Source organism: Balaenoptera acutorostrata, chromosome 1, assembly GCF_949987535.1.
Source record: "Balaenoptera acutorostrata chromosome 1, mBalAcu1.1, whole genome shotgun sequence".
In the NCBI taxonomy this organism is placed as follows: Eukaryota; Metazoa; Chordata; class Mammalia; order Artiodactyla; family Balaenopteridae; genus Balaenoptera; species Balaenoptera acutorostrata.
The window spans coordinates 3269588-3282292 of NC_080064.1; the positions used below are offsets into that span (position 1 = coordinate 3269588).

Here is a 12705-nt window from a genome sequence, read left to right on the forward strand (position 1 = left end):
GGCCTTGGGGTCCTCCCAGGCTGCACTGTGCAACCTCCCTGTGGAAATGGGGAGCATCTTTGTGCCCACTTCATGGGGTGGTGCTGAGCTGCATGTGAACTAATTCACTGAGAACCACGGGTGGCATCACTGCCAACAAGAGTCACTTCACTGCATGGATTGGCTCTGCGGCCCCTGAGTCAGTCCTGCACCCCTGCCCCCAGCCCCATCTCTGTTATTAGTGAGGATGGGGCTGGAGGGAGAAGAGGGGGCATAACAGGGAAAGGACCATATTTCTCACGTTGCAGCCACAGAGGGTGTCATCTCAGGATGTTTCTGACCCACCAACCTCATGCTACCTCAATGATGGTGTCCGGGGAAGTCAGTTCAGATAGTGCGACGTGGGTTTGAGAAGTGGGTGCCCGTTTCTTGTTGTTCACGCATTTCTCCTGTTAGCAGACAGCCTCAGCACCTTTGATGTTTGGGTCCAGATCTTTCTCTCTCATGGGGCCGTCCTGTGCGTTGTAGGATGTCTGCCGGCATCTTTGATCTCTACCCACTAGATGCCAGTGAGACCACCCCCATCCCCTGTGCCTTCTGACATGTTCAGACATCTCTGGCCGAGGACCAAGGCGTCAGCCTGGCCCTGAGGTCCTTATGGGGTGATTCCTTGAGGTGTCAGCACAGCTGTTTCCTGGGTAAGCCTGTGTTCTCTCCACTGACGTCCTGCCCTAGGCTGGAGGGACTTCCAATGGGTGGACACATCATCTCAGCAGAGTCTTGGCTTCAAGCATGTCCATCACTCACCCCATGGAAGGCTCTTCAGGGTCACTCAGAAAATGGTGTCTTTGTGACCCCGCCACCAAGCAGGTGGCCTTGTTTTTCTGTGAACGCCCCGGTTTGAGAAGGTGCATTTTCCCTCAACAGCCTACCCCCCACCCCCCAGGTGGCCAACTGCCTCAGAAAGAGCCCCTCATCCTTGGGGTACCTCTTCCTCAAGAAAATGGGGCCGGCCTCTCACCTGTCCAGCCATGGACGTTGAGAGCTTCACGATGTTCCCAGAGACCATTTGTCAAAGACGTCCTGTGCAGTCAACATTTTGCAGTGTTTGTGGGAAAAGAATGGTCTCTTTGCGGTGGAATTGGCATTGCGGGCACTCACTGTCACCTGTCCAACCCCTGGAGACAGACATTCTTGGATGCATTTGTCAATGGGTCTTTCTTTCCATAATGCAGGTGCACGAGAGCCCTGCTTTGTAAATGAGCCACTATAAACCCGGAAATGCCATCTCTTTGCCTCAATTCCAGGCCCTTGTTCCTCCCTCCATCCGAGGGTACCTACCACCAGATGAGCCCACGCCACCCCTCCAGGACTGGAGGGAAGGTCCTGCAGGGGTTGGTTCCTGACATAGACAGTTAATTTGGCTCCATTTAATAAGAAACTCATCCAGACCCAGAGATGGATTATCAATTTCCCCATCAATCTTCGGGGCCTGATCTTATTACAAACCACCACAAATATAACCATAAAAGCCCTATTGATTGATGCAGCGCTTGGTAATCCATCTGTCGTCATCCATTATTCCGGGTATAATTTTTCATTATCTGCATGGCAGCTGATTCCTAGCACATTGGTATACAGTGGCAATTACCAGGAGCAGAAAGAACCCCTAAATTAGCAGGAACAATCACACCTGTCAGGAAAGGGAAGCAAGACTCTCCACACAGCTTGCTCTGTGCTCTGGATCCATGTCTGAATGGCAAAGAGTTTGAAGATTAATTCAATATTGACCTTGGAAGGTGGAGAGGAGAAAGTGGGTTGTTTTTTCCCCTTTCTTAGGGGTCTAGGGTGCACGTTCCCTTAAGGTAACCACCTTGTCAACCCAATCACAGCCCACCCAACAGCTGGCACAGAGGCTGTTCGAGGATGGCCTTGCCCAGGATCAGTAAAGTTTATGGCACAGATGTTCCTGTCTGCGTTATTTAATGAGCACCAAAGACCTGACCAGAGGGAACAACCGGTGTGAGTGTTGAAGGTGTGAGTGTTGAGAAAACTTTTTCAAGAAGAAGAGAAGTTTGGAGGATGCCCTCTTAAGAACAGTCCCATTTGTGGCAGGGAAAGCCCTGTCCGCAGACCAGTGGGGTAAGGTCTCTCTCAACGCAAGGATTCTATGATCTGAACATTTTTTAAAATTAATTTTTATTGGAGCATAGTTAATTTACAATGTTGTGTTAGTTTCTGCTGTACAGCAAAGTGAATCAGTTATACATATACATATATCCACTCTTTTTTAGATTCTTTTCCCATATAGGTCATTACAGAGTACAGAGTAGAGTTCCCTGTGCTATACAGTAGGGCCTTACTGTCTTTTACACAATGAGGTTTCTTTTCAACCCTAATGGAAAAACTGAGATAGACACATAGCTGAATTATTTCTGAGGGCCATTGGAGGGGCTTAATGGGTAAGATTCTCCCTGATCTTCACTCTCCAAAAAATCAAGAATCCTGTTATTGAGTATCACACAGAGTGATCTATTCTCAAACTGGCTTCACATGGACATACCCAGTAGGGCGAAACTGCCCACTGCTGGTTGTTATGAACCCACTTGATAAACGGAGGCTTGGCTGTCTTTGAAATTACCTTGACAGTGGCCAGTGAAGGTCTCAGAAGACTGTAGACCTTTGATTGTAGAGCAGGAATGTTCTACAGAACCAAAAGTTGGGAGTTTGAGTCCCGGCTTTAACCAACCATTCAAAATAGATTCTATACTTCTATTTAATTGATCAGCCACACCACCTTCAGCTATTCACCTAAATCAGGGTCTGCAAACTATAGCCCATGAGCCAAATCTGGCCATTGTTAGTTTTTGTAAATAAAATGTTATTGACACAGAGCTATGCCTATTGGTGTGCCTATGACCCACGGCTTCTCTTATTCAGGGTTGAGAAGTTGCAACAGAAACCATACTACCCACAAAGCCTAAAATATTTACTATCTGGCTCTTCATGTCAAGGTTTGCCTACCCAGGATCCACACAAACTTAAGGGACTTACAAAGATGGGGAAACAACTCCTGGCATCTGGGGAGGCCTGAAGGATAGGACAGATGCTTGAAACACTACCCAACTTCTCACAAGTGGTTCTATTATCTTCTTAGGAGCGACCTCCCAAAGAGAGGAAAAGATGAGGCATCCTTACAGGGTTTCCATCTTCCAATCTGCTTCCTACAAATATCATTCTTACCACATGAAGACCCGGTCCTTGTTCAACCATCATGACTGTGGGGTCTGTGGGGTCTTCTTGTAGCCATCGATTCCTTATGCTTGGCTCCCAGTGACCCATCAAAACGCATGGGCCAGGCGTGGAAGCACAAGGCTGTTTGTTTGCTTTGCAAGAAAAGTACGTGAGGAGCAGTAAGGAGTTTGCCTCTAAACAGTTTTATTACCAAGAATGTGGTTACAGATTTGTTCATCTGGAGTTCAATGTTTGATTTTTTCCCTGGAACTCCAGTGTAGAGAATTGCCTTGCGTCCTGGCTCTGCAGGATGGGCAGTGGATTAAATTGATCACGGGTGTGAAGACAGGCATAGAGAAGTCTTTCCAGAGAGCATAGCTGTTATATTATTGTTGTATTTCTGCCCAGATGATCCTAGCTGGTTATTAACCTACATATCATTTTTTTCCAAATTTTAACTTGGCAAGTCCTATGGAGAAATTTCACACAGAAGGCAGGAGAAGGACTTCCAGAACAAGGCAGATATTGGAATTATGTCATTACCTTTCTCCCTGCTCCCCTAGTTTTTTATTCTCTACTTTTCAGGTATCAATTTAATAATATGCCACACAGCTACTGTTGTAAGGTACTGTGTCAGGCATTATGTGTGTGTGTGGGTGGGGGGTGTAGGTGTGGATATAAAGATGATGAAGATTTGGCTCTTTCTTAAGGGCCTCAGAGATTCATGAGAACCTCAGGCAAAGGGCTGGTCTTCTATTCTTGCAGTCGTCAGTGAGGGGGTCCCTTGAGCCAACTGTCTTCCCCTCTGGGCCTCAGTTTCTTTCATCCACCAGAAGGGGAGAATCAATGCTTTCCCATCCTCACCCACAGAGGGAGTGGGAGAGAATTAAACATCTAAGATACAGCTGCTCATGGAACACTTCCCTTCCAAGGACTTTGGTCACTGCAAATACTCAACAGAAGAATTCCCCGGGTAACAAGATGTGAGGTCAGAAATCCGGTGGTGGCCTGGGCCTTCTCTGGCCCTGCAGACATTAGGGCATGGACCACAGAGTGCCCTGCTCTTCCAAGGGAACTCTCAGTGCCTCTAGCTGGGCTTGGCCTGAAGTTGGACAAATCCCTACTACTCCTGTCGACTCATTCCCATTCAGTGTGCTCGTTTACACTCCATAGATGTTGAATTGTCCTGACCTAGAAGATGGCATGTTTAGCCCAAGAAACAATGGTTTAGTTCTTGCCATGGAGTTTGAGGGTGTGACCTGCCAAGATGGCTGAGAGGCTTTTGGCATGAGCCTGGAGCACTCTTTAAGAGATCTATCCATGGAAGGGGTGGTTAGGCTCAAGCACCAGTCTCTATAATTTAGAAGATTATTCTCCTCAAGAATATAGAAGGTAGAGGTGCCAGCCTCTGTCTTGGAAGATGCAAGGACCCCAGATCAAAGCCAAAACTGAGATAAACAAAGTCTGAGCTCAAAATCATACAATACTACTGCTCTTAGTATGGGCTTTGGAACCAGCACATTCTATATGACCCCAGGAATTTACACAAACTTGCCCAGATGATTTTCACTTCCATGACTTATGATGATTGTATCTGCCTCTGAGGGTTGTTGCCAGGAATAAATGGGATAATAACACACCTGACAATTGCTAATACTTGTTGAGCGTACTTGTGATCACCATCCTCACTACCAACATCATTATGATCACCATCACCTTCATCATCACCATCAGTATCACCACCATCATCACCATCACCATCACCAGCATCCTATCACCATCATCATCACCACCATCACCATTCCCATCATCACTATCACCATCAGCAACACCACCACCACCATTATCATCATCACCATCAGCAGCAGCAATATCATTCCCACTTTCATCATTATAATCACTATCAGTATTGTCATTGCCATCAACATCACCATCATCACCACCATCAACCATCATCACCACAATCAACCATCGTCACCATCATCATCACCATCACCACATCATCATCATCCTCCTTATCTTCCTCCTCCTCATCACCACCCCCATCATCACCATCACCATCATCACCACTTTCTCAACATCACCACTATCACCACCTCCATCATCAATATCACCATCAGCAACAGCACCATCAGCATTATCATCATCACCATCATCACCACTTTCATTATCATCATAATAATCATCACCACCGTCATCACCACCATCATCAACATCACTACCATCATAATCACCATCACCATCATCAGCCTCCTTCTCATCACAGGAAGCACAAACACAGGATGAGCACGTACTCTTCATGACAGCATGGCCATCTCTTGACTGGACCAGAAGGATTGTGTAGATGGAGGGTGAGGGAAGACTGAGCAGCCATCTTTCCTGGCTGTCCATTAAACTGGACATCCATTTCAACCTCCCTCTGCCAACAAAGTCTGAGTTGGGTCTCAGGGAAGCTGGTAAATACATAGAGATTACTGAGGCAGGTGAGCACTTCATGGTGAGATTGAGGGTGGTCCCTATTGGCATAACTAGCTTTCAGCCCCACTGGCAAGCTGATTTGGCAGTCCTAGAGGGAAGGCAAGCTGGCTCAGAGATTTATAGTACATGCCACATATTGGGCACAGGTGCATGGGAAGCCATGGGCCAGAACCAACAGTGAACATTGCCACTTTAAAAAATGGGCACCAGAGAATCTGTTCCTGAGGGCAGACACCATGGCTGAGTTAGTCAAAACTGTCACTGACTGGCATGCAATAGGTGCTCAATAAATTATTCTTGAATCAATGGATAAAAGAATGAATGAAGGGAGGCCCATGGCATTCATGGATTTTCTCCAGTTTTCCGAGTGGTGCCTATCCTGTGGACTCAGGAAGGGAATTCCTTGGGACAAACAGAAATAGCCTGGAAGAGAGGCCGCCAGGAAGAGAAAGCTTGTTTTCTGGTCATGCCAACTTTGAATCATTTATTAACAACTCCCCCCATGTGGATCATATTCGATAGAGAGGTAACACCTGTTTGTGAGACTGTGTCCTTGAGAGGCCGCCAGAAAAATCTTACACTCTGAAACCCTCCACACTGGACCATGCACACGCGGTGTTCTCACCCCAGGACACGCCGGGTTCTCAAGTGTGATGGGTAGGCCTCTGCACATGGATGTCAGGAGTAGAGAGAGACAGACGCTCAAATGGCGGAGGTGAAACAACGTGGGGAGTCAGCACTCCCAGGGAGCAGGGTGCTGCCACTTGCAGGGGTCTCTGCAGAGCCCCTCACAGCCTTTAGCCCCCAGCTCCTCAGGTGTTGTTCTTGCTGACGGGAAGAGGGTGGGGCCAGAGCCCTGGACCTTTCAAGTGTCCCTCACTGACCAGCAGATTCAGCCCTAGTGTCCACGTCCCAGAAAGGATGTAACAGATGAATTGTCAGGAAGCTAGCCAGGGAGGGGACCAGAGGTGTTACCGGCCTGTCTTTTCTCTCTCCCTCTGCATCTGTGGTTGATGAAAGATGATGTGGGAGGAGGGGGGCAGAGGAGAGAATTCCTGTCCTCTGCCATCCTGGTCCTCGTGTGGGGTTTGCAGACAGCTCTCGGTCAGGGCTCTGGCTGCTTCTGGAGTGGCCAGTCCTGCTGTCCCTGTCCTGCCATTTCCCCTGCCCCCTCCCCCCACCACGTATACACACACAAGTGGAGACAGAGTCGCAAGGCCAGACTGCAGATCCTCTTCTGGGACTTTGGGAAGCATCAACTGCTGGGCCTGGATCTTTTATTCCCTGGAAGCTTATCTGAAAGTGAACTTCTTGGAAAGTATTCTGGAAAGGGGAAGATGCTCCCCCTTGATCCAAGTGCCTGAGTCTATAAGTGCCTGAGTCTATAACATACATGTCCCTCTTACCCACCTTCCCAGTAAATCCTGGGCCATCCTGGCTCCACTTGGGTCTGGCCAAACCCTGCTCCCACTTGCAGGCCAGCTGCCCTGGTGCCCAGACTTGAGGAGCAAAACTTACCCAGGTTGGGAGGAGAGAAAGGAGGGGTGACAGTGCTTACCTGTGCCAGATGAAGGGCTCGGCAGGTGTAAGAAAGGACACAGCTGCCCAGGGGCCGGGTCATAGCTCAGGGACTGAGAGAGGCCAGGCTGGGGCCTCCCTTCCTGGGCTCCAGGTGAGAGCAGCCCCGGTACCCACAGCATCTGGCAGGCCCTGTCAACGTGGGCCCCCTGCCAGGGTGTGTGCACATGATGGGGTTCAGAGCCGGGGTGCTGGGACAGGTCGCCACACCCCCCTTCCTGGGCCCCTTCATCTCATGCCCCTGGTTTCATTGCCCCCCTCCCCCTTTCTCTGTTTCCAGGTTTGGCGGTCCATCAGATCATCACCATCACCGTCTCCCTCATCATGGTCATAGCTGCTCTGATTACAACTCTTGTCTTAAAAAACTGGTAAGGATCCTCGGCCCTTCTGGCCTGGAAACGGGGATCAGTAGGGGTCCCCGGGGGAGCACACACAGAAAAGTCCTTACTTTTCACACGCGATCTCGGCTCACAGCCCAGGGAATTGTTTCTCTGTTTGGGATGGAGAGCAGCATGCAACTCCTGATCTGCTAAACCTGCTCACCTTTGCCCCGGGCAGCTTGGCTGGCTGGTGAGGGTGTCGCTCCCTGACACTGCCCTTCTGGTGGCTTTCTCTGAAGGACACGAGCCCGGCCTCCTTGACTTAGTTCCTCAGGCAGCAGGTGTCCTGCTCCCAAAGCCCATCCCTTGGATCCCAGCGCCCCTTTGAACGTCACCCTCCCAGCGCGTTTCTCCCTATTTCCCACCAGCAGCCTGGGTGGGGTCCCTGCCTGCCCCTCGCTGTCCTGGGCTGTCCTGGTCTCTTTCTCCTGCCTTCTTCTCACAGCCGTCCTGTGTCTGCTGAACTAGGTTACTGCTTTGCTCCAGGCGGCCTGTCTTTGCCTATTTCCTCCTGGAAATTGGCCTACTTTGAGGTTGGCCTTGGCTGGGTGTACACACCTGCTACACCCCTGGGAAAATCAGGGAGCTTCTGGCTGAGCCTGCTGCTCGCACGCCTCCCAGGCCCCTGTCTGCCTGCGGTCACTCCTCCAGCAAACAAGGCTCCTGTTAACATCGAAGCTGAGCGGCCCTCGTAGAATCATACACCCAAATCATCCCCCTGCTGACCAGTGGTAGGAAGTCAGACAGGCTGATGGGAGGGAGCTGCCCTGGAGCCTCCAGGTAACAGAAATGCGTGGAAAAGCCGGTCTCCAGGATTAGAGAGGATGGGGAGGGGAGTGGCGTGGCATCACCCCAGAACAGACCAGCAAGGCCTTGACGCTCTTGATGGCCGGCAATCCCAGGACCCGGGGCATTTTCTGGGGCAGGTGACAAGGACCACTGTGAGCTCCCAACAGGGCATCTTGGGCAAGGCTGGCTGTCCAGAGAAGGGGCTCCGGAGCCCTGGACCATACGGGTGTTGAGCGGGTCCAGTCCCACTGGCCATCCTGGTGAGGGAAAGCCCCTCCCCCGAAGGAGACCTCGGACTCTGTGACTTTGTAATAGGCAGGCAAGCTTCCTCTTGGTTTTCCCACACTTTTGGGTTGACAGCAAACCCTCAAAGAGTCCTTTGGGAAGGACACCTCAGGGGGGTGGGTGAGTGGTTCCATGACCTTGGGGATGTCCCCTGGCTTTCACATCCATCTTCTTACTTTCATTTATGGGTGGATCTTCCCCACCAGCAATCAGAATTTCTCTCATTGGGAAGACAAGGCAGGGAGTTAACACAACTTATGGGGAGACGGGCTCACACTCCCGCCCCTCGCAGAGCCCCCTCGCTTCGCAAAGGCTGTGAGCGTGCAGGGGGGAAAGGAGGAGAACTGGTGTCCTGAGGAGGCACCCCCCCCCCGTCTCCTCCTCTCTTCCCTCCTCTGTGGGGATAGCGCTTCCTTCCATCCTTGTGAACTTGCCCCTCCAGGGGTTGGGAGGGGTCCCTATGTACCTTCTCCATCAAACCCCTTGGCCAACAAGGGTGGGACCCCCGTGTCTGGTCTACACAGCATCTGGAAGCCTCTGTGGTCCAGAAGAACAGGGAATTAAGGTGGGTACCCACGGGGCACAAGGCACAGTTCTCTCCATAGATCCCGATGATCCAGTTTCATTTCCAACTTGTGAGCCTGGGCAGAGGAGGGGCTGAGGATAAGGGTTCCCCAGTTTTCACTCTCCCCAAAGATAATTGCATGGTCCATTCCAAATGAACGATGGCCACCCCGACCTGTGCACATGGCTTTCCCCGTGGGCACCCATCACAGCTTCCATCCCATCCAGGTGTTCCTGGGGAAACTGAGTCAGCGCCTCTTCCCAGCTGACATTCTTTGGCCAAACCAGGCCTCCGCTCTCCGATAACACAGGTCAACCCCTTACCTTCTAATCCTCCCTGCAATAATGGCCGCATTTAAAATTCAAATTTTATTTTATTTTATTTTTTTTGAAAAAAGAGCTGATTGCTTGATTGTGGTTGATCTTTCTGAAGAGGCTGGGAATTACCATTTAATATTAAACGATGTATAAATAATGCCTGGAGATAAAGGTTCCACAGTGTAAGCGCTGGAGATGTTTGTGGGTCTCGGCGTCTGCCCATCCCCCCACCCCCACCCTGACTTCTCTCTCCTCCAGCTGCGCCCAGAGCGGGAACCCTCGTAGGAACAGCCACCAGCGGAAGACAAACCATCAGGAGGAGAGCTGCCAGAACCTGACGGACTTCACGCCCGGCCGGGTGCCCAGCAGCCTGGACATCTTCACGGCCTATAACGAGACCCTCCAGTGTTCGCACGAGTGTGTCCGGGCGTCTGTGCCCGTGTACACTGATGAGACGCTGCACCCGGCCGGGGAGTACAAATCCACGTTTAACGGGAACCGGTAAGCACAGGCTTGGGCCAGACCCGGCCGTTGTCCCCTCCTGGGGAGGCAGGGCCTGTTTATCTGTGTCAGGCGGCCTTGTCCCCTCCTGGGGATGCAGGGGCTGTTTATCTGTGTCAGGCGGCCTTCCCATCTCTTTGTGATGGTCCAAGCACACACAGGCAGCTAAGTTTGCTGAGATGAGACAAGAGGGGCACAGTAGACATAAAATGGTGCTAAGACATCCAGCAGCCAGGGTTCACTTCCAGACCCCTGCGCTTAGTGGATGGACTTGTCTTGCCCGGCCCTGGATCCCGCATGGTGGAGGCTGAGCGGGCATTATGGGGTGCAGAATCCAAAGCCAGCCTCATAGTCTCAAGCCTCCCAAATGTCAACAAATCATGATCGGTCCCTCCCTGGTCAATATCTCTGAACCCCCATCACTAAAATGTCAGCAGCAAAAATATCAAATACCAACCAGACTCCTGGTTATTAAACACTCTTTTTTATGAATCATATGTAATCCCTCAAAGAAGACATGCCTCTAAAACCATCCCTGGGAATATTTAAGAAACCCTTGAGTCAGCTTCTGAAGGTTTATCCAGAATTAGATTAAAACATCAATAGCTATTTTTTTAAAAGTGAGCATACACTCATGCATCATTTTGTAAATTAAAAAAAAAGAATTCTTCAATAACTTAGAGATCTTAGGAAGAAATGAGCAGTACACCAGGCTGACCTGAGGGGCCCACAGTCAGTGGCAGGAGTGGCGGCTGGAGACACTGCCCAAGGTGCCCTACGGGGCTTCTCCCAGAACCCAGGTCGAGGAGACTCGGGGGGACCTTCAGCTGTTGTGCCCGTAGTTAATGTCACTTTGTCCCGTCCTGGAGAGCGAGTGGGTGTTCCTTAAACACCTTCTGCTTCTCCTCTCTTTGTGTCTCCACACCAGACTCTGCTGTATTGTCGAGAGCAGAAACCTCAGACCAGCCTTCTAAACGACTTTGCTTTTACTCGACAGCATTTGGGGAGCTCGTGGGTTGCACTCCAGCCGTCCAGAAGGACGAGTTCACAAAGAATTGGCAGAAGGATTTTCAAACCGTTTCATTGAATGCGTGTGTACCTGTCTGGATGTAAATCCTGGCCAGCCAGTGCTTCAGGCTTTGGGGGAAGGAGGGGAAGGGAGTGGATGGGTCTCGGTGTTTCGCTGTGTCTCTCTCTCTGCCCCTGTGTCCTAGGAGAGCCCTGTGCACGTGCAGGGTGGGCATAGCTGGCTGGTGTGGAAGCACTGGATGGGACAGGTTCTTGCTCTGGGGCTGAAGGTGATGCTCTGTTGGTTCCCACTGGCCTTGGGAAATGGTAGCTCGGTCTCAAAGGGGATGAAACACCTGGTGGCGGGGGGTGGGGGGCGGTGCGCATTTTAGGCATCAGGCCCTGCCCTCCCTAGAACGTGCAGTAAAGTGGGTAGAATCTCTGCCCTCAGAGGCAGAGACCCTGAGCTTTGCATTGTCCTGGAAATCAAAAACTGAAATCTGGAGATGGTACCACTGTGGGTCTCAGCACCAGATTCCTCCCATGTGTGGATCCCTCAGGCTGCGTGTCCTCCGAGGCCTTCCAGGGCGGAAGGGAGCCCTGGGCAGCATAGGGAGGGGAGGCCAGTGGGTCCAGGCCGAGCATCACCTTCCTGGGGTTCTTTTCGACTCGAGAAGCCAGTCTTCTGCCACAGGTCTGAGCCGGCCTGCCTGTCGGGTGTTATGTACCAGCCCTCGTGAGCCCGTTTTTTCTGCTTGCTGCAGACCCTCTTCTTCTGACCGGCATCTTATTCCTGTGGCCTTTGTGTCTGAGAAATGGTTTGAAATCTCCTGCTGACTGGCCGAAGGCTTTTTTACCTCCTGGGGGCAGGGCAGACGCCATGTGTCTGTTTTATGGTATGTACCTCTTTTATTGGACCTTGATTGATTTTCCCTTGGCCTCCCCTTTTCCACCCCCGTCTCACCTCTGGGATAACTGGGAGCCCTTCTGGACATGGCAGGTGAAATTCCAAGGGCATCACCGTTCTGGATGCAAACCAGAGGGCCGGGCTTGTGGTCTCTCTGCTGCACTCGTTAGAAATGCCCCATGTCCTGGTGGAAGGGAGTAACAGACTCAGGAACCCCCTGCTTGGCACCCTGGCCATTTCCGTCAGTGCTGTTCCATCCCCTAGGATGGCCTGTAGGGCAGGGAACACCAGTTCTGGAAACGAGCTACAAGTACACTTCTCATTTCCCGCAATGAGAAGAGATCAGGGCCCCAGCCAAGTGGGCAGACGTCATGCCTCCATCACATCTTTACATGGCGGGGAGGGGTGGGAGAACACAGAGTGGAATTAAAATACAATTTTGAAATATAAATATAAGAGATAAGAAAGAAAATGATAAAAAAGAAAGTGAAGAGTTGAGACATCTACTAATTTGAAGCCAGGGACCGGTACCAAAACAGGATGAATTTTCCACGCTCTGCTGGATAGGAACATTTGGTTTGCTTTCAATGATATTGACTTTGATGCTAACGTTAAATTGCTTTCTTCTGTGCCGAATCTCCCAAACACGCGAGCTGCTGGGGGGAAGAGCATCTCACCCCATGA

At 50.9% G+C, this 12705-nt stretch overlaps 1 protein-coding gene across 1 annotated transcript in view; it reads left to right on the plus strand.

Moving 5' to 3' along the window:
• AJAP1 (adherens junctions associated protein 1) overlaps nucleotides 1-11971 on the plus strand; it is a 107016-nt gene extending 95045 nt beyond the window's left edge. Inside the window, exons 3-5 of the mRNA XM_007166211.3 lie at nucleotides 7550-7637; nucleotides 9864-10106; nucleotides 11879-11971. Coding sequence (XP_007166273.1) covers nucleotides 7550-7637; nucleotides 9864-10106; nucleotides 11879-11951 — 404 coding nt within the window. The 3' untranslated portion in view covers nucleotides 11952-11971. The remainder of the gene's footprint in view (nucleotides 1-7549; nucleotides 7638-9863; nucleotides 10107-11878) is intronic.
• The last annotated feature ends 734 nt before the right edge of the window (nucleotides 11972-12705 follow it).